Genomic DNA, 18539 nt, shown 5'->3' on the forward strand with positions numbered 1-18539 from the left:
CATTTAACACACTGTAAAAGAGTCATTTCAGCTGAGTACTCAAATTGGGAAGGTGAGCAAAAGTCTGATAATGGAGCGGGAGCAGATGTGTAGATTCTGAAAACGCTTGCTGGTCAGTGAAGAAAAAAGACAGCAACCCTTTTAGTGAGAACTCAGCAGAAAGGCACACCCACGTTGGTTATGAGATTCGATAAGTTGTTACGTAGCAACTTTGGCTACTATGGTGTTGGTTTTGTTTTTGTGGTACATGGGACGTCCCACCCTCAATGATACAATCCATTTTTTTGATAGAAAATCACCTACCAACTGGACCAATATGACAAACCCAATAATAAAAAAATTTGAATCATTAACTCGTGTCAAAAGGAGTACAGCTGATGATCAAAATTGTGGGCATGGCCTCCAAATGCGGCAAAACGGTTTAATATTTTGTGCCCCCCAAAATCAAGCTGCTTTAATCATAATTCCATATGCGGCTCTCACCAATGATGCTCAAGAGAATGGGCAGAATTGGGGATTTAGATATGACTGGTATGCAACTATAGGCTTTGGATTGGAACACCTTATTGGTGAAACAGGTTATGATTGGTCCAGTTGGTCACAAAAGATAGCAAAAGAACATAGACAAAAAAGAGATTTATCCTGGCAGAGGCAAAATTATCCAACATAAAACATACATCGACGCCATAGGTGTTCCTCGTGGGGTTCCTAATCAATACAAATTAGCTGACCAAGTTGCAGGAGGATTTGAATACTTCAAATGCTGGTGGTGTACGATTAATAAAAATGTTGATAGGATAAACTACATCCACTTCAATGTACAGAGATTAGGAAATTGGACTCAGAGTGGGTTGGAAGCTGTGCATGAGCAGCTCAAGACTACCTCTTTAATGACGTTCCAGAACCGCATAGCTGTCGACATGCTCCTCGCAAGAGAGGGAGGTGTTTGCGGTATGTTTGGAGAACAATGTTGTACATACATTCCAAACAATACTGCTTCGGATGGCAGCTTGACCAGAGCCATCGATGGTCTACGGACCCTCAATCACAAGATGAAGAACCACTCTGGGGTGGACACCTCCTTGTGGGACAGCTGGATGGACGTTTTTGGTAAATATAAAACCCTAATTTCACCAATATTGATATCAATTGCTGTTTTTGCAGCCATTCTGACATTATGTGGATGTTGTTGTATCCCATGCATTCGGGCAATAATCAGTAAATTAATCACCACAGCCATAACCCACATGAAGAACCGTATGGAGCTGATGTATCCATTACTGTATGATGATAATGATGATTTTGCTTTAACTGATTTGTTTCCTGATGCAGATGATTACGATGTTTAAACTCCAACATTCATGTATGACAAGTTTACTCTGAGTGTAAATGTATTTGTTTCATAAAAATGATTCTACAGTTAAAAATCGAAATGAAGTGACTGTAAAATCCATCCATCCATTTTCTTAGCCGCTTCTCCTCACTAGGGTCGCGGGCGTGCTGGAGCCTATCCCAGCTGTCATCGGGCAGGAGGCGGGGTACACCCTGAACTGGTTGCCAGCCAATCGCAGGGCACATAGGAACAAACAACCATTCGCCCTCACAGTCATGCCTACGGGCAATTTAGAGTCTCCAATTCATGCATGTTTTTGGGATGTGGGAGGAAACCGGAGTGCCCGGAGAAAACCCACGCAGGCACGGGGAGAACATGCAAACTCCACACAGGCGGGGCCGGGGATTGAACCCGGGTCCTCAGAACTGTGAGGCTGACGCTCTAACCAGTCGTCCACCGTGCCGTGACTGTAAAATGATATGAGAATTTGTGCAAATACATGATAAACAGGAGGGAAATGTTAAATAAATTGTAGAAGTTATCATTTATTTGCTTAGCTTGCATTAGTATAATGGACGATTTTAGATGTCTCGCCTTCAAAAAGAAGACTCAGCATCATCCGATGGAAGGGCGCCTGGACCAAGGACGTGATCGGATGTGGTCGGGTCGTGACAGGTGTTGGTCCAATATTATGTGTTGTGTCTTATTGCTTAGAATACTATGTCTGGGAAAAACCCTCTTATTATCAAATATTTTGTGTTGTGTCTTATTGCTTAGAACATTATGATTTGTAAATCCCTCCTATTTCAAATAAATGCAGGAGCGAGGCGGGAGATTGTTTAGAGCGTGTTGAGAGACTGTGATCTGAACAATCTCCCATACGCCCTCCTCATGAGAAAAAGAAACCAGCGTCTTCATTCCTTTTGTGTCTATTTTTTATAATGTTGGGTAAGATAAATCCAACAATATATATATATATATATTTTCAATATTTAAGCTAGGGATCGTGAAAAAATTCAGCAAATAAGCAAGGGTTTCCAGGTATAATGGGGGATAGGAGTCCCCAAATAGATGAATCAGCAAATGCCAAACCACGAATATGCAGGGGTTCACTGTAATATTCCAAGAATACTCAAAGATAAAAGCCACAATATTATAAGATTAGTAGGAAAAAAAGGAGTAGTAGTACGATAATCATGTATTTTTTCCAGAAAAAAATAAATGTTCATGTTGTTATTTATTTAAATGTGTTTTTATTTAAAAAAAAAAAAAAAGCTTTACTGCTACAACAATAAAACCGTATTTATTTATTTTATTTTACAGAAATGGCAGAGGTAACCAACATTGACAAGGTTACCTGGTGCTTCACTTGGGGGGTCTTTGGGTAGCACCAGGCCTATGGACCCCTCTTGTAGGGGAGGTAAAGATGGCGACAGCGAGGACGTGGGCGCATACTGGGGTAGGAGTATGGCCACGGTGGGTGAGACCAAGGAGGACACGCTCTTCAAGTCCGAAGAAGGCTTTGGAGGAGAGCGTGTTGACGACCGGTGGAGTGAAGACTTTACTCCACTTCCTGTTTTTACCTGTAGGTCCATATTTGGATTGGCAGTTCCTGTTCCTGTTGATCAATTGTTATTATACATTTATTTATTTATGAAATGTGTTGTTTTCCTGTCTTCGCTTAGTCTGGCTAAACCTAACTTCACTTCAATTAGTTTATAATAGCTTAGCCTACCATTCTTTAGCATATGTTGGACGAGCTTTGCTTCGTTCATTTTAGCTTACTTTATATCCTATTTTAGCTCAGCCTAACTTAGCTTAATGGAGTGTATTTTAACTTAGTTGAACTTAGTTAACTTTACCTTAACCTAGCTTCGCTTTTCTTAGTTTATGATAACATACTCTACATTTGTTTAATTTAGTTTAGCTTAGCTTTTTTATTTTATCTTAGTTTATTTTAATTAAAACTGCAGTAGCTATAGCCTACTTTAACCCATTTGAGCGTAGCTAGCTTTTATGAAGTCTTACATTAACTTAGTTTAGCTTAACCTAGTCAGCCTTACCATATGTTAGCCTAGTTTAGCTTTTTTATTTTTTAAATATTACTTTATAATATTCAATCTTAGCTTAGTTATACTCAGCCTATTTTAGTTTATTTGACTTTGGTTTATCTTAGCATAGATTTACTTAGTTGATATTATTCACTTCACTTTGCGCAAGATGTCCTAAAGAACTACCGAGATGACAATATTTGATGTTTACACTTTATTCATGTTTACATACATAGTATATCATATTTGTATAAATAAATGATATTAATGATGTACTTAACTTTTTTCCATATACACCAGCCATAAAAAAACAACACAATTTTAGCAAGTTCCGTTCATCATCTGACCATCATGTCATCAACCCATAGTTATGCTAGTTAGGCCTGTCATGATATCAAAATTTTTAGGACAATATATTTATCACAATAAATGATAATATCGTTTTTTGTTTTTTTTGTGCCTCTGAAATCATGAAAAAATAAGGCCCGCCCTCGAGCTGCAGGACTGTGTGGTTGATCCACTGAAGGAAGGCGCTGGAGACGAGACCTTCACCTGTCAATCAAATGTGTTTTCTGTGGTCAATTTAATAAACTGAGGTTAGACTTAATAAACTTAACTTTCCCGTGTGTGTGTTAATTGGGGACTAACACACACAACAACTCAGACCAAGGCGCTGACATTTTAAACGATGTTGCCGCGGAGGAGCAAGCTGTTTAGCTCGCTAGCTCGTTAGCTCGTGGGCTAGCGTACATAGTAAACACTTAACTTCACCACAACAATGACTTTATTGAGTTCGGAAAAACTATCATGTCCATTTTATTTATCGAACAATAAGTCGATATAGTAATTATCGTGACAGGCCTAATGCGAGGTGGCACGGTGGACGACTGGTTAGCACATCTGCCTCACACTGTGGCCCCGTCTGTGTGGAGTTTGCATGTTCTCCCCGTGCCTGCATGGGTTACCAAAAACATGCATGGTAGGTTAATAGAAGACTAAATTTCCCGTAGGTGTGACTGTGAGTGTGAATGGTTGTCTGTTTCTATGTGCCCTCCGATTGGCTGGCGACCAGTTGAGGGTGTTACCCCGCCTCTCGCCCGGAGATAACTGGGATAGGCTCCAGCACGCCCGCGACCCTAGTGAGGATAAGCGCTACAGAAAATGGATGGATGGATGGAGGCCTAATGCTAGTTATTGCAGCATACACAGGAAGGAAGTCTCCTAACCTGTTATCCAGGTTTGTTCATGTGACGTTCTGCATATAGCGCGCTTGCTTTAGCTTAGAGTCACTTATTGTAACTTAGTTTGTATGGTTAGTTTAACTTAATTTAAATTGTCATGGCTATCCATCCATCTGTCTGTCTGGAGTAAGAGTTCTCACCTGATGGCTTTGAGTGAGGTCAGCATCTTCACTTCAAACGCATCTTCTTCCCTATCATGGCTGTTTGTCACCCCTTTTCTACTCCTCACTTAATTCTCTCTTTGTAACCTCCTTCCTTCTCCTTCTCTTTGATGTGACACTCAGGTGCAGTCGGTAATGGATACGCACCTATGAAATATGCATGCAGGTAATTGTGTGGCCTGGGGTCACAGTGCTTCACTTAGGTAAAGGAGGTCACTTCATTCGGTACACCTTCACAGTCTGTACCGGTGTTTCCCAACCTTTACTGAGTTAAGGCACATACCGTATTGTGCATTAGATATATTTCATATCTCACACCACCAAACAAAAATGTCACAAAAAGTATATACTGTATTCTGAAATGATGACGATCTCATTTCAATTTACTCACAAATGTACATAGTGTGAAATCTGTGCTGGTTTAGTTGAACACTAAGCTATTATTCTGTATTATTAATGGTAACAAATGGATACAAAGGTTAATTGTACCTATTGCAATCTAGTGGAAGAACATTGAATTGTTGTGCCTGTCACTATACGTCGCTGATATAGGTAAATTAACAAAGATTCAGTGAACCCGCACATATTCGCAGTTCAGCATTGGGGAATTTATATATTTGTGTAATTTTGTTTGCCACCTATCCTCCGTTACCTGCTGAAAATCTCTGCTATTCAACGTTTTTGGGCCAAGTCCAAAGCCATTAAAATTTTACTTTGCCGCCATCTGGTATAGTGGTTTTTCAGCGGCGGCACGGTGGACGACTGGTTAGAGCGTCAGCCTCACAGTTCTGAGGACCCGGGTTCAATCCCCGGCCCCGCCTGTGTGGAGTTTCCATGTTCTCCCCGTGCCTGCGTGGGTTTTCTCCGGGCACTCCGGTTTCCTCCCACATCCCAAAAACATGCATTAATTGGAGACTCTAAATTGCCCGTAGGCGTGACTGTGAGTGCCAATGGTTGTTTGTTTGTATGTACCCTGCGATTGGCTGGCAACCAATTCAGGGCACACCGAGCACCGCCGCCGAACCCGACTGAACTATAGCGCAGTGTCCGTGGTTTGGCAACTCTCCTTGAGCAGCCGATCGGTCGGCCACTGGTTTTGACGCGATTCAAAATTACAGTGGGTACGGAAAGTATTCAGACCCCATTAAATTTTTCACTCTTTGTTATATTTACTGACATTGGTTTTCTGAAGTGTTCCTGAGCCCATGTGGTGATATCCTTTACACATTGAGGTCGGTTTTTGATGCAGTGCCGCCTGAGGGATCGAAGGTCACGGGCATTCAATTTTGGTTTTCGGCCTTGCCGCTTACATGCACTGATTTCTCCAGATTCTCTGAACCTTTTGATGATATTATGGACCGTAGATGATGAAATCCCTAAATTCCTTGCAATTGTATGTTGAGGAACATTGTCCTAAAACTATTCAACTATTTTCTCACGCACTTGTTCACAAAGAGGTGAACCTCGCCCCATCTTTGCTTGTGAATGACTGAGCAATTCAGGGAAGCTCCTTTTATACCCAATCATGACACCCACCTGTTCCCAATTAGCCTGTTCACCTGTGTTTGATGAGCATTCCTCAACCTTCTCAGTCTTTTTCGCCACCTCTCCCAGTTTTTTGGAACGTGTTGCAGCCATAAAATTCCAAGTTAATGATTATTTGCTAAAAACAATAACGTTTATCAGTTTGAACTTTAAATATCTTGTCTTTGTAGTGTATTCAATTAAATATAGATTGAACATGATTTGCAAATCATTGTATTCTGTTTTTATGTTAATCACAACATCCCAACTTCATTGGTATTGGGGTTGTATGAATCATGTAAAATAAAATTTAAATTTCATGTCAAATAAAATACAGATACATTTACAGAAAAACAAAAATGGCCATTTCCTTTTACATTAAAAGAAAGTCCAAATAATAATAGTCAACATCCATCCACTTTCCGTACTGCCTTTTTTAAAAATTGAATAAAATCATTGTAAATACTGTATAAATGTTTTTCTTCTCACTGTTTTAATCATTTGCATATGCTCTTGTCTCGCAGCAAATCTGCTGCGTGCAAGTAATGTATATAAGCCTCTGTCACTTCCCCCTTTACTTTTGTGGTTTTGTTTTGACAGCAAAAGGAACTTTATAATGCACTTCAGCCTGCATGAATCATTTGCTGGTCTTGGGCCCACAGCGATGGCATTCCCTCTTCAGCAGTACATTGCATCGCTGGACAGCGCTTGTCTGCCAAAAATCCTACAAGTCTGCTCGGGGGTCTACTTCCAAGGTATATTGCTGTTTGTGATCAAATGCCGGCTTGAAGTCTCCTCGTGGCTGCTCCTTTCCTCTTTTTTTTGTTTTTTTATCCCAAGGGTCCGTCTATGAGATTTCTGGGAATGAGGTGTGCTTCTCCACCGGGGACATCATCAAGATTACTAGAATCAAACTCTTGTCCGTCTTCTGTGAGGACGTCAGCAATCACGAAACATTTGAGCTACCCATCAACTACACAGGTGCTGTACTGACGATATGATAAAAAAAAAAAGGCTTAAAGTGTGGTCTTTCATAATAAGTTCCTTTGTTTAACCAGGAAAGGCAAATGAGAACAGTTTTTCATGTACAATGCTGACCTGGAGACAATTTAGGGTTCAGTGTCATGCCCAAGTTCACTTAAACAGCAGACAATCAGACCTGCTAAAACCAACTGAACCACAGCCACTCCAAACTTTAAATTGACTTTTATGAACGACTCCCCGGTGAGGAGACCCCGGGGACGACCCAGGACACGCTGGAGAGACTACGTCTCTTGGCTGGCCGGGGAACGCCTCGGGATCCCCCCGGAAGATGCTGGTTGAAGTGCCTGAGGAAAGGGAAGTCTGGGCCTCCTTGCTAAAGCTACTGCCCCCGCTACCCGACCTCGGATAAGTGGAAGAAAATGGATGGATGGAATAAATGTACATTTTGAATGTTCATTTATAGAACCCCAATTCCAATGAAGTTGGGACGTTGTGTTAAACAAGAATTTTATGGCTGCAACACATTCCAAAAAAGCTGGGACAGGGTCATGTCTTTTTTGGAACGTGTTGCAGCCATAAAATTCTAAGTTAATGATTATTTGCTAAAAACAATAAAGTTTATCAGTTTAAACATTAAATATCTTGTCTTTGTAGTATATTCAATTAAATATAGGTTGAGCATGATTTGCAAATCATTGTATTCTGTTTTTATTTATGTTTAACACAACGTCCCAACTTCATTGGAATTGGGGTTGTACATTTAGATTGATGTTGCATACTTAAAAAAAAAAATTCAGCTTTTAAAACAAAAATTGTTTATGCATTACTATTACTATTTTTAAGGATAATTTATCAAATGGGCGGCACGGTGAATGTGAGTGTGAATTGTTGTTTGTTTCTATGTGCCCTCCGATTGGCTGGCGACCAGTTCAGGGTGTACCCCGCCTCTCGCCCGAAGATAGCTGGGATAGGCTCCAGCACGCCCGTGACGAGGATAAGCGGAACGGTAGATGAATGGATGACTGAATTTATCAAATGCTATCGTGCTAGCAGATAGGAAGTTAACATAATGTATAGCAAGAAAGCAACTTGAGCAGTCATGCCCTGGAGTCCAATACTATTTCAAGTAAAAAGGTTAACATGCTATCTCTGGACTTGAGTACTATTTCAAATGACAATTGATCAAATGCTATCATACTAGCTGTTGGTATGATAACATATAACAAGACAGCAGATTAAGTAGCCATGCACTGTAGTCAAATATTATTTCAAGGGAGAATTGACAAAATGCTTACATGAGCAGTTTGTATGCGAACACATATCAATGCTCTTCCACATTCACGCAGTAAAAAAATTGCCTGTACATTTCATAAAGGTTGACTGGTTTTTCAGGCTTGTTGAAGGTGATCCCAGAGGAGACTCCGTACAGCACAGTGGAGGAACTAGTCAGGCTGAGGCCTGTGGGCTTAGAGTCCAGCCTCCCCGTCACCTTCACCAGCCGCTCCAAGGTGACGTTGCCCGACATCACGCTAGGGGCTGGAGCCGTCCTGACCTTGCTATCCGTGGCGGAAAAGGAGGAGCGCTGCCGCTGCCGCATCCACCTCGGCCCGAGCCAGGCCTCTGACGAGGTGGACGTGGCGCTGGGGACGCGCGGTGAGTTCTACGTGCACGAGGGCGAGGAGCGCTTCACCCCCAAGGAGATTGCAACATCGCCGCACCTACGCAGTCAACGCTTCCACTTTGACGACGACGCCATGTGCAAACGCACGCTCGTCCTCAGCCCCATCTACCAGATCAGCGCCGTCATGACCAGTAAGAGCACTTTCCCCAACTCTTTTAGGGTTTCTAATTCGGGTCTTGGAGTGAAACCCTTCATGAGATGATCCAAACATGTCTTCTCTCTCATTTTGCTGGCAGTGAGAAAGAACGTTTTGTGCTTCCCGTCCAGCTTGGCGATGGATGTGGTGGACATCACCGACGCATGCGAGGACATCAACTTTGTGACCCCGCTCAGCCTACCGGAGGTCCACTCCCAGCCGGATCAAACATTCCCCGTGGTGGTGGAAGTCATGGAGGGTCCTGAGACGCGCTCTATGTTCAAGTGCAGTTGGCTACCGCAGCTACAGAAGGGAACCCAGTTGATTTTCCACCAAAAGACAACCTCGCACATGACTGTGATGTCCAGCTTGAAGAGCCACAAGGCGCTGCAGTACTTCCTGGTATCCAAGCAGTACGCGGGCCGCTTCCGCAGGCGTCCCCGGGGGTTCCACTCTGCGTACGAACTCTACGTGGCCTCCACCCAAACTCCGGGATTGAGGGTGTCCGCCACGAGGGACTGCGAGGAAGTGGAGGAGGAAGGCCTTCCCTGGCTCAGCATCGGCGAGCGACTGGAAGTCGTCGGATGCCAAAAAGTCCAACTCCCGTGCAGCCAAGTGGATGCAGTCGTTTGCCACCGCCTTGGAGACGTGGACGAAGAAGGAGATGTGGATGAGGAAGGCAAACAGGAGGACCACATTTATCTGCCTTTGTACATGCAAGGCCACTTTGTGGAACTGCTGACTGACACCAAGAAGTACACGCTGGAGGAGCTGGATGAGAAAGTGCTTCTGGATGTGAAAGCGGTGAGCGGAGACCCCGAGCTGGAGAGCGACCCTCTTGTCGAGTTCCCAGCTCTCCGAATAGAAGGGGGAATTCTGGAGCCCACCATCCAAGCCAGCTTCCTGCACACGCCGGACCGCTGCTTTGAGATTCCGGCCCAGAGGATCTGCATGACCGTGTACTGCACCCAGCAGCCTCTCCCGTGGCCCCAAAACCAGGCACCGAAGTGCACCGTTGACCGCGTTACAGAGGTGACGGACAGTTTCTTGCACCAATTTCTAAAAGAGACCTTTCCTCTTGCGATCCCTCCTCCCAGACCCCCAAAATGGAACCTCTCGGCGCCGAAAACAAACAAAAGCCTCCTGACCAAAGACTTTGACAACATGACGTTCAGAAGTAGTAGGAGCTCCTTACCGCTGCCACCTACTGTAAGTGGCATTTACAGTGCATCTGTAAAGTTCACAGCACTTCACTTTTTTCACATTTTCTGTCAGGGGTTCTCAAACATTTTATTTCCTCTAGTCGAGCCTCACAATACTGTTCATTTTCAAAGCACACGTAAGGCCCGATTTACTGAAGACAAACTTGACTGCTCATGCAAACAGATGTGAACGCTACACTACTAACTGGGTGCACCCAGGATTGCGTCTGCCAAAGCTCAAAATTGCTTTGCATTTAATTTTGTACAGTCTGGCAAGAGTATACGCAACTACATTGATTACATTGATAGAGCACGCACAATGTTTTACAGTGGTGCCTTAAGAGTTTCATTCATTCAGTGACCACGCTCATCACTCAAAACTCAAATCATCTTTCCCCATCTAAATGAATGGAAATGCCATTAATCCATTCCAGCCTCCCCCAAAAAACAACACAAATATTTGTAATGTTTTTTGAATTAAAAAAATAGCAGTATAATACTTTACTTACTTTATTTTAAAAAAAAGTACAGTAATGAAAAATAAAATGAAAAGAAAAAAATTTTTTGCCACAATTTTTGCATATTCACTTCGCACATTATTGGCATGCACAGTTTCACTATTCCCGCCATTTCAGAATCATCTTTATTTGCCAAGTATGTCCAAAACACACACAAGGAATTTGTCTCCGGAAGTTGGAGCCGCTCTAGTACGACAACAGACAGTCAATTGACAGAGAACACTTTGGAGACATTGAGAAAAACAGTCGCTGAGCAATAAAGGGTTTGCTAGTTATCTGGTAATGCCGGTACAATTTTACTTATTATTATTATTATTTTTTTTTTACAATTGTGCAAAAACATGCACTTAGAGCAGTTCGAATGACTAATCTCGCAATTGTCCGGTGCAATGACCATTGTGCAAAGGGCGCCGAGACTTCAAGGAGTGTATGCAGTTTAAAGTGACGAGTAGTGCGATAATCTGGGAGAATGTTGGTTGTGCAAATGTTGCAGATACTCCTTAATCAGTGTGCAAGTGGTGCAGATGCTATTCTGGCATGAGTGGCCAGTATTGGTCAACAACAGATATGCAACTAGTGCAGCGTGGCGTGGCGAGACTACTACAGTGAGTGTACGAGTATAATTGGCTCGAGAGATATGTGACAACAGTCTCAAGACAAAATTGGCAGCATGTTGCAATGGAATTGTAAGTTAGCTGTTTAAGAAATTGATTGCAAGAGGGAAGAAGCTGTTGGAATGTCTGCTAGTTCTAGTTTGCATTGATTGGTAGCGCCTACCTGAGGGAAGGAGCTGGAAGATCTGGTGTGGAGGGTCCGAGAGGATTTTGCACACTCATGTCTTAGTTCTGGCAGCGTGCAAGTCCTCAAGGGTGGGTAGGTGGGTACCGACAATCTTTTCAGCAGTTTTGATTGTCCGTTGCAGTCGGAGTTTGTCCTTTTTTGTAGCAGCACCAAACCAGACTGTGACGGAAGAACACAGGACTTATCTTCATTTAACACACTGGTAAATCTAAACTCCATTTTAGTCAACACAGTTCAAATTTGACCTGAAACAGCCTTCTTAGTGTACACAAACATTGTAGCACTTGTACAAAGGAATTATTTTTTTAAATATTTTCATTTTTGTGTGATTTGGGTCACTTTAGGAAAAGTCATCAAATTTTAGGATGAAAGAAAGACATTTAGGGACTTTTTTGTTGCTGTCAAATGGCAAAACAAGTCAAATTTGACCTGAACAGTATGTAAGGGTGAACAGATTTAAATTTATTAAAACACACTTTTTTAAGGTCATTTTAAATCTATTTGGACACACATAACAAATTTCAAGCATAAAATAAATACAAAATACTATATGTATTACTTGAAACAGTCCCGAAAACTCGCTGTGTTACCATCACATTTGCACAGGTTCCCACAGAATAATGCACCTGTTAGATGAGTGAAAGAGAATAAAAAAAGCATAACAATATATATATATATATATATATATATATATACTTTTTTTTGTCCAAGGTAAAATAGGACATCACATTGTCTGGTTTTATCCAAAAACGAGAGGCGTAAAACATTTTTTTTTAAATTACACTTTTCTCTGAACATTGTTTAAAAAGTTCTGTTATTATTATTATTATTTTTCATGGTCTCTGTATAATGCAGATTTTCCCCTATTGCAAGAGGGTCTGGAACGTAATCTCACGATGAATCGGGTTTCACTGTTATAACCGACCAACCTCTCAGCAGCCACAATTTTACTGAAAACAAGTTTGATACGATACGAAAAGGGAAGAGCGTGAGAACATCTGCCATCAGACCTACGCGACTTCCACATATCACCGCAGTAAAGCACTCATGCATTAAAAACCCACAAGCAGCTGACTTCCTCTTTCCTCTCAGGCAACCATGAGGCATCAGCCGCCGCCATTTGCACCCCGCAAGTCGGCAACGCCTCAGGGCTCAGCAGAGACAGCCAGGCCTAACACCGAGAGTGAGAGTGGGGACCAACGTTAAAGGTGAGCCCCAAACACGGGAACCAACCTCACCACTCCATTCCAGTCAACACAAACTAATCTATTCATATATTGCATTATTGCCGTTCATGACATTTACACCGTGCTTAAAATTTAAACAACTAAACTTAACCCTGTGAAACCCAAATATAGCAACTAAAATATAAAAAAACAATCCCTTGTCAGATTTTGTAGGGGACCTATGAAGCAAAAATTAAAGGGTTTTTAAAATGGTTGTTTTCGGAACATATTGCAACATCGGGCCTTGCTGGGAGCAGTAATTCTGTGTTTATACTCAGTGTTTGAACACTGGGGGGGGGGGGGGGGGGGGGGGGGGCAGATGATCTTTTGGCAGGGACCCGCTGGTCTCTTCGAAGCACTCAGGGGGCCCCTTGATTTCCGTCTGCATTTCTGGGCTCCTATTTGGTCAAGATGGTCGCCCTTCCTTTGGTGTGTTGAGCCAGCTTTGTTATCATCAGGATGAGATGAGAGATGATGCTTGCTGTGCCTGAAACTATCGCCTCTTCAATATCTCCTTCTTTGAAATATGGAGAGCTTTGCAGTCCCTCTTGTATAAGAGCAGAGGTGGGTAGAGTCGCCAAATATAGTATTCAAGTAAGAGTACTCTTACTTTAGAATAATATGACTAAAGTAAAAAGTAGTCATCCAAATATTTACTTGAGTAAGAAAGTACTCAAAGAAAAAACTACTCAGGTAATTTGTGAGTAACTTCCGACCTATTTATTTTTTTAATCAGAGCATGAACATCAAATTATATATATATGGGAGTCGACACACCTGCCACCATTTAAAATTTTAACTGCCCAAAAACCAACAATACATGCATTGGGCCCTACACAAACATGATTTGCTTTATTCACTTAAATGACTTCATGAAGAAGCTGTTTGCTGACCAGACTTAGTGATTGTGTGTGTGTGTGTGTGTTAATTTTCCCACATCCACTGCCAAAAGAACAAGAAAAACATCTGCAACTTACCGCAAGGTGTTTTCTCAAGTTAGAAGTGGGCTGAAATATCCGAGATTGGGCAGTCACAATTGAAGAGCTGCATGACAAAGCTGTTGTTTTTTGGTCCGTAAACATACTCGCGCGGCTGTTTTTTTTTTTTTTTTTTTCTTTTTCAAAAATGAGTCATTTTTATTGGCTCGCGAAGGCTACGTGTCGTCTGATTGGTGACAGTGTTCATGTTTGATTGGCGCAACGGGCGCCCTATGCAGAAGTCGAAGATGGAGTCTAAAAAATAGACGCGCACACGCATGAATGGATAAATAAAAGTAGCGAACGGCATGTCGATCATTGTAACGGAGTAAAAGTATCGATCCTTCTGCACATAAATACTCAAGTAAATGTAAAAAGTACAGTGCATTTAAAGTACTCTGACAAGTACAGTTTATGGAAAATGTTACTTGAGTAAACGTAGCGCGTTACTACCCACCTCTGTATAGGAGCCAGGCGTTGATCACAACAAGGATGATGGTGTGCCAGAAGATGTAGGCATACCAGCGGTGGGATATCATGGGGAACTTGTACTTTGCTCCAAATGAGTCCGACATATCCACACCTTTGTGGTTTTGTCCCAACGTCGAATCTTGGCACCTTGGTACACATCCAGGTCACAGAGAATGCCAGGGATTCCAGTTCATACCGACTGAACACTTTGAACCCCTGTGGGTGTGGCTTGCCTCGCATACATTGTTTTTAAGCCACTGAATAAATATTGCTTAACATAAGTGAACAAAAACATTACAAGTTAATAAACACACAGACAACACACAAAATAACACACACACACACAGCTGCGCATAAACACACAGACAACACAACATCAAAAAAACAGCTGTGCAAAGTCATGACTGCAGGTTGCAGCATATAACCATCCTTTTTAAGATTGAATATCTGCTTGATGTTGAAATTGTTAAAATTGTACTATATTTTACTTGCACACTGCTAAAATATTATTATTTTGTCTGAACGTTGAGTTGCACTATTCTAAGATTTTGAGCAGCCTCCTTTTCTCTCCCCCCGCCCCCAATGGAATCTATTTTGTTTCAGTAGGCTTTTCCCTTTCAGGTCTCAAAAAAAACCCTACATTTTTCCGCAACTTATTTTCCCCTGCAGCAACAGCTCCCACAACGCATTGCTTAAGTAGTGACACGCACACAGCATTCGTCTCTCAAACACCACACACAGACGTAAACATACACGCACCAACACATCAGTAATCAGCAGACCGCACAATCACTCACACCAAGTCCTTTTTGGGAATAAGTTGAACACGTGTCTTGTCAGTCAGATATAGTCTTGTCTTCAGTCTCAAATACCTTTCAAGCTTTTTCGTCATTTGAATTGCTGGAAATCACTTGGTGTTACATTTTTAATTGATGCAAGGTGCTCTATAAATACATTTGCTTTGATCATTTGACAGCATTTGAATGTTTGTTTCTATGAGCCCTGCGATTGGCCGGCCACCGGTTCAGGGCGTACCCCGCTTCCCGCCCGAAAACAGCTGGGATAGGCTCCAGCACGCCCGTGACCCTTGTGAGGAGAAGCGGTAAAGAAAATGGATGGATGGATGAAACAAACATTGCTTCAAACAAAACTGTTAACACTGAGAGTGCAAACAAATCGTGGTTTTGAACTCAGTGTTGTGAATTGCGCATTTTCACAAAACCGATATTCTCACCCCTCACGGTAGGTAGTTAACATTTTGCTTTTCACATTTATTAATTTATTTATATCAGTGGAATTAACCATGAGTTTAACCAGAATTTTTATGTATCTAGTACCAAACAATAATAAGCCTTTGTTCATTTTAAATTTCCAATCATCAATTAAAAATATGCATTTTTAATTCTTTTTCCCAGACCAATAGTTTCTCGAAACCTTGAAAAATTACAAATCATCTTACATTTCGGGTGATTCCTCGATAACCTTAGGTCCCAGACCTATCAGCTACACAGGGAATAGATGAGTAATAATTCTATATTTCAGGTACTTCAATTTTCAATTTATCTTTGTTATCCCTCGTCTTTTGTTGTCATGACAAAAAAAAAAAAAGAACAAACAGCGCTGAGAGATCCAAATATAATGCTAATTCTGTCAATTTGGACTGGTTTTGGAGTGGGGGAGGACATTTTTCTAATTCAATTATACTTCACAGTTGCATACATTAACTTCATAAGTGTGTATATGAATGTCTGGTGGTGACTGTAAATGAAATAACTAACTTAAGCGAAGCAGTGTTATCATTGGCAAGCGCGACTTCATTGCAGAAAAATAACACAAAGAAACAGCAATGTTGGATGCGTGTGTGTGTCTGTTTATCACCAGTTAAGTGCTGCTCTGTGTTTGGGGCCACCGGGAGTCAGGCAGACGTCAAACGAGCTGGGTCCCCCTCCATCGATCACCACCATGAGTGCAAAAGCCTCCCCCCCCCCCCCCCCCCCCCCCTTACTTCGGACAGTCTCTGATCCAATGTTCCTTCTTTCCACAATGGAAGCATCTTCCGCACCCTCCTATGTTCAGCGCCCAGCCTCAACCTCCTTAAATCTGGTTCAGCTGTCCATGATTCCGTCATCGAGTGCATCCTGCAAGGCCTGGCGGTGTAGGAGGGAGGCGGCTGCTCCTGTTGTGACACCGCAGCAGGCTGTCTGAGAAGGGGGGGGGGGGGGGGGGGGGGGGGCAGAAGTGCTGCGTGTGGAGGGCCGTGCTGTGGGTCGCAGGAGGCAGTTGTGTTGTTGGTCTTCTTCCAGATTGCACTCTTCTTGATCTTTGTCATAGGGTGAGCCCACTGTGGAACCCAGCTCACGACCAAAACCTGACATCCTCCCCTTGGCCAACTCGGACAGATTAGCGCACAGGCGATACACAGTTATCAGTAACTTGCCCTTCTTCTGTCCCTACTCGCAGCGAAATCTAATAGTCAACCACATTTTCAGACATTTGACAGTTTTATCTAAAAGTTCCAAATCCTTGAATCTTTGTTCTTTCTCAACCAACTTTCTTTTTCCCTCAACCTACTTTTTTTTCAATTGCTGGGAAACCACATTGATTTATCCACATCTCCACACATTCCACAGACGTCTCTCCATATTCTTCTCTCATATGAAACATAATAAGTGGCGTGTACACCGGTAATTCGGCCGTACTCTTTTTTTGCTCTTCCCACTTTCCATTTTCCAATACCCGTTAGAAGCGCTTCTCTTTTTGACAATATTCGAACGTCTTGGAAATTGTTGGGGACCTAAATCCCTGATTATCGGACTCAAACCTGACACTGACCTGAACTCCTAACCGAACTCCACCCGGGTAACTGTAACCTAGACTTTAACAGAACTCGAACCTAAGGACTTTAATCCTGGACCTTAACGTAGACTTTAACCCGAACGTAAGAACTCGGACCCTACCTACCAATGGAATGTGGGTACAGCAATTACTAATACCGCTTATGACAAAGGCAAGATTGTTTCAAATACAGTACACCATATGAAATGCTGACTTAAAATTTTCTTTACCATTACTTTTTTGTTTGGAGGACAACAGGTCCGTTTGGATCCTGAGTTGATAGGCGACATCCAGAGCCCCAGCAGTCCCCCCCCTCCTTAATTCTTTGGGTGGCTGGGAACAACTAGGATGCACAGCATGGCCGGAAAACAGCTAGTAGTCACAACATGGAACAATAAAGCATGTGAAGGTTGTATAAACAAACAGAAGTAATTTTGGTATATATGAAACATACATTTTCCAACCCAAAATATGTAGCAGTTTTCCAAAATAAACAATATTTGATTTCTTGCTGGATTGGTTTTAGCATATTTAATAAATTCAAGTTGAAGAATGTCAATACGTCCATTGCATTCCTTCCATTTTGTGTATTCAACCCTTGAAGGAAAAAGTTTGAGCGCGCTTGCTCTAAACTAACTGTCCACAGGTGTAAATGCCTGTTTGTGTCCTGTGATTGGGTGGCTATCAGTCATTCTATCGCTTTTGTCTTCTCCGGGCCAGATTGTGAGAACTCATCCGAGGACAGCTACGACGGCTAAGAGAAAGTGGAGGACGTGTTGGCAGTGTCGCTGAAGAAAGCCCCAAAAAAAGACTGTCACATTCTACTAGGCTAGATGCGGCTTTTTGTGCAAAACAGTACAGCGGTACCCTGATGTTAAATATATTGTAGAAGTTATCATTTATTTGCTTAGCTTGCATTAGTATTATGGACGATTTTGAGAAAGGAGGATGTCTCGCCTTCAAGAAGACGACTCAGCAGGAATCATCAGAGAGAAGGACGTGGCCGCAACGTGGCAGGTGTTGGTCCCATGTTTTCACCTTGAAACCCTACCCTTGGTGTGTTGTGTCTTGTAGTTTAGTACGTTATGTCTTGTCAACTTAGAAACCTCCCTATTTCAAATAAATACAGGAGCGACGGGAGAGATTGTTTGGAGCGTATTGAGAGGCTGTAATCTGAACAATCTCCCATACGCCCTCCTCATGAGAAAGCGAGATCAGCGTCTTCATTCCTTTTGTGTCTATTTTTTACAATGTTGGGTGAGATAAATCCAACACCTGACCTTCATAATCCCAAAATACCAAATAGTGTCATTTAGAGCATATATTTACAGAAAATAAAGAATTGTCAAAATAGCCATCTCATTTTTAAGAACCCTTGGTTTGTGTATTATAAATAAG

At 42.2% G+C, this 18539-nt stretch overlaps 2 protein-coding genes and 1 long non-coding RNA gene across 7 annotated transcripts in view; 2 read left to right on the top strand and 1 right to left on the bottom strand.

The window, feature by feature from the left end:
• Positions 1-2811, top strand: part of LOC133480189 (uncharacterized) — a 20277-nt gene extending 17466 nt beyond the window's left edge. Inside the window, exon 6 of one of the 2 annotated variants that reach the window (XR_009789210.1) lies at positions 2657-2811. This is a non-coding gene — a long non-coding RNA (uncharacterized LOC133480189). Of the gene's footprint in view, positions 1-1487; positions 2261-2656 lie in introns of those variants that run through there. The other variant, XR_009789211.1, reaches the window with a different exon arrangement.
• The window catches only part of LOC133480187 (transmembrane protease serine 6-like), a 29968-nt gene extending 14049 nt beyond the window's left edge, over positions 1-15919 (bottom strand). For 2 of the 4 annotated variants that reach the window (XM_061777943.1, XM_061777939.1), the window contains exons 1-2: positions 14293-15919; positions 11609-11791 (exon numbers count right to left, since the gene is read on the bottom strand). In XM_061777943.1, the coding sequence (XP_061633927.1) occupies positions 11609-11667 (59 nt within the window). In that variant the 5' untranslated portion in view covers positions 11668-11791; positions 14293-15919. Of the gene's footprint in view, positions 1-2690; positions 2804-11608; positions 12085-14292 lie in introns of those variants that run through there. The other 2 variants (XM_061777940.1, XM_061777941.1) reach the window with 2 other exon arrangements.
• On the top strand, positions 6534-18353 carry themis2 (thymocyte selection associated family member 2). The gene is made up of 6 exons (XM_061777934.1): positions 6534-7065; positions 7151-7291; positions 8687-9106; positions 9212-10320; positions 12725-12840; positions 17862-18353. Exons 1-5 carry the CDS (start codon positions 6927-6929, stop codon positions 12836-12838), a joined length of 1923 nt encoding a protein of 640 aa, XP_061633918.1. The 5' UTR covers positions 6534-6926; the 3' UTR covers positions 12839-12840; positions 17862-18353.
• Positions 18354-18539: the final 186 nt, after the last annotated feature.

The sequence above is a fragment of the Phyllopteryx taeniolatus genome, chromosome 6 (genome assembly GCF_024500385.1).
Source record: "Phyllopteryx taeniolatus isolate TA_2022b chromosome 6, UOR_Ptae_1.2, whole genome shotgun sequence".
Classification (NCBI taxonomy): domain Eukaryota; kingdom Metazoa; phylum Chordata; class Actinopteri; order Syngnathiformes; family Syngnathidae; genus Phyllopteryx; species Phyllopteryx taeniolatus.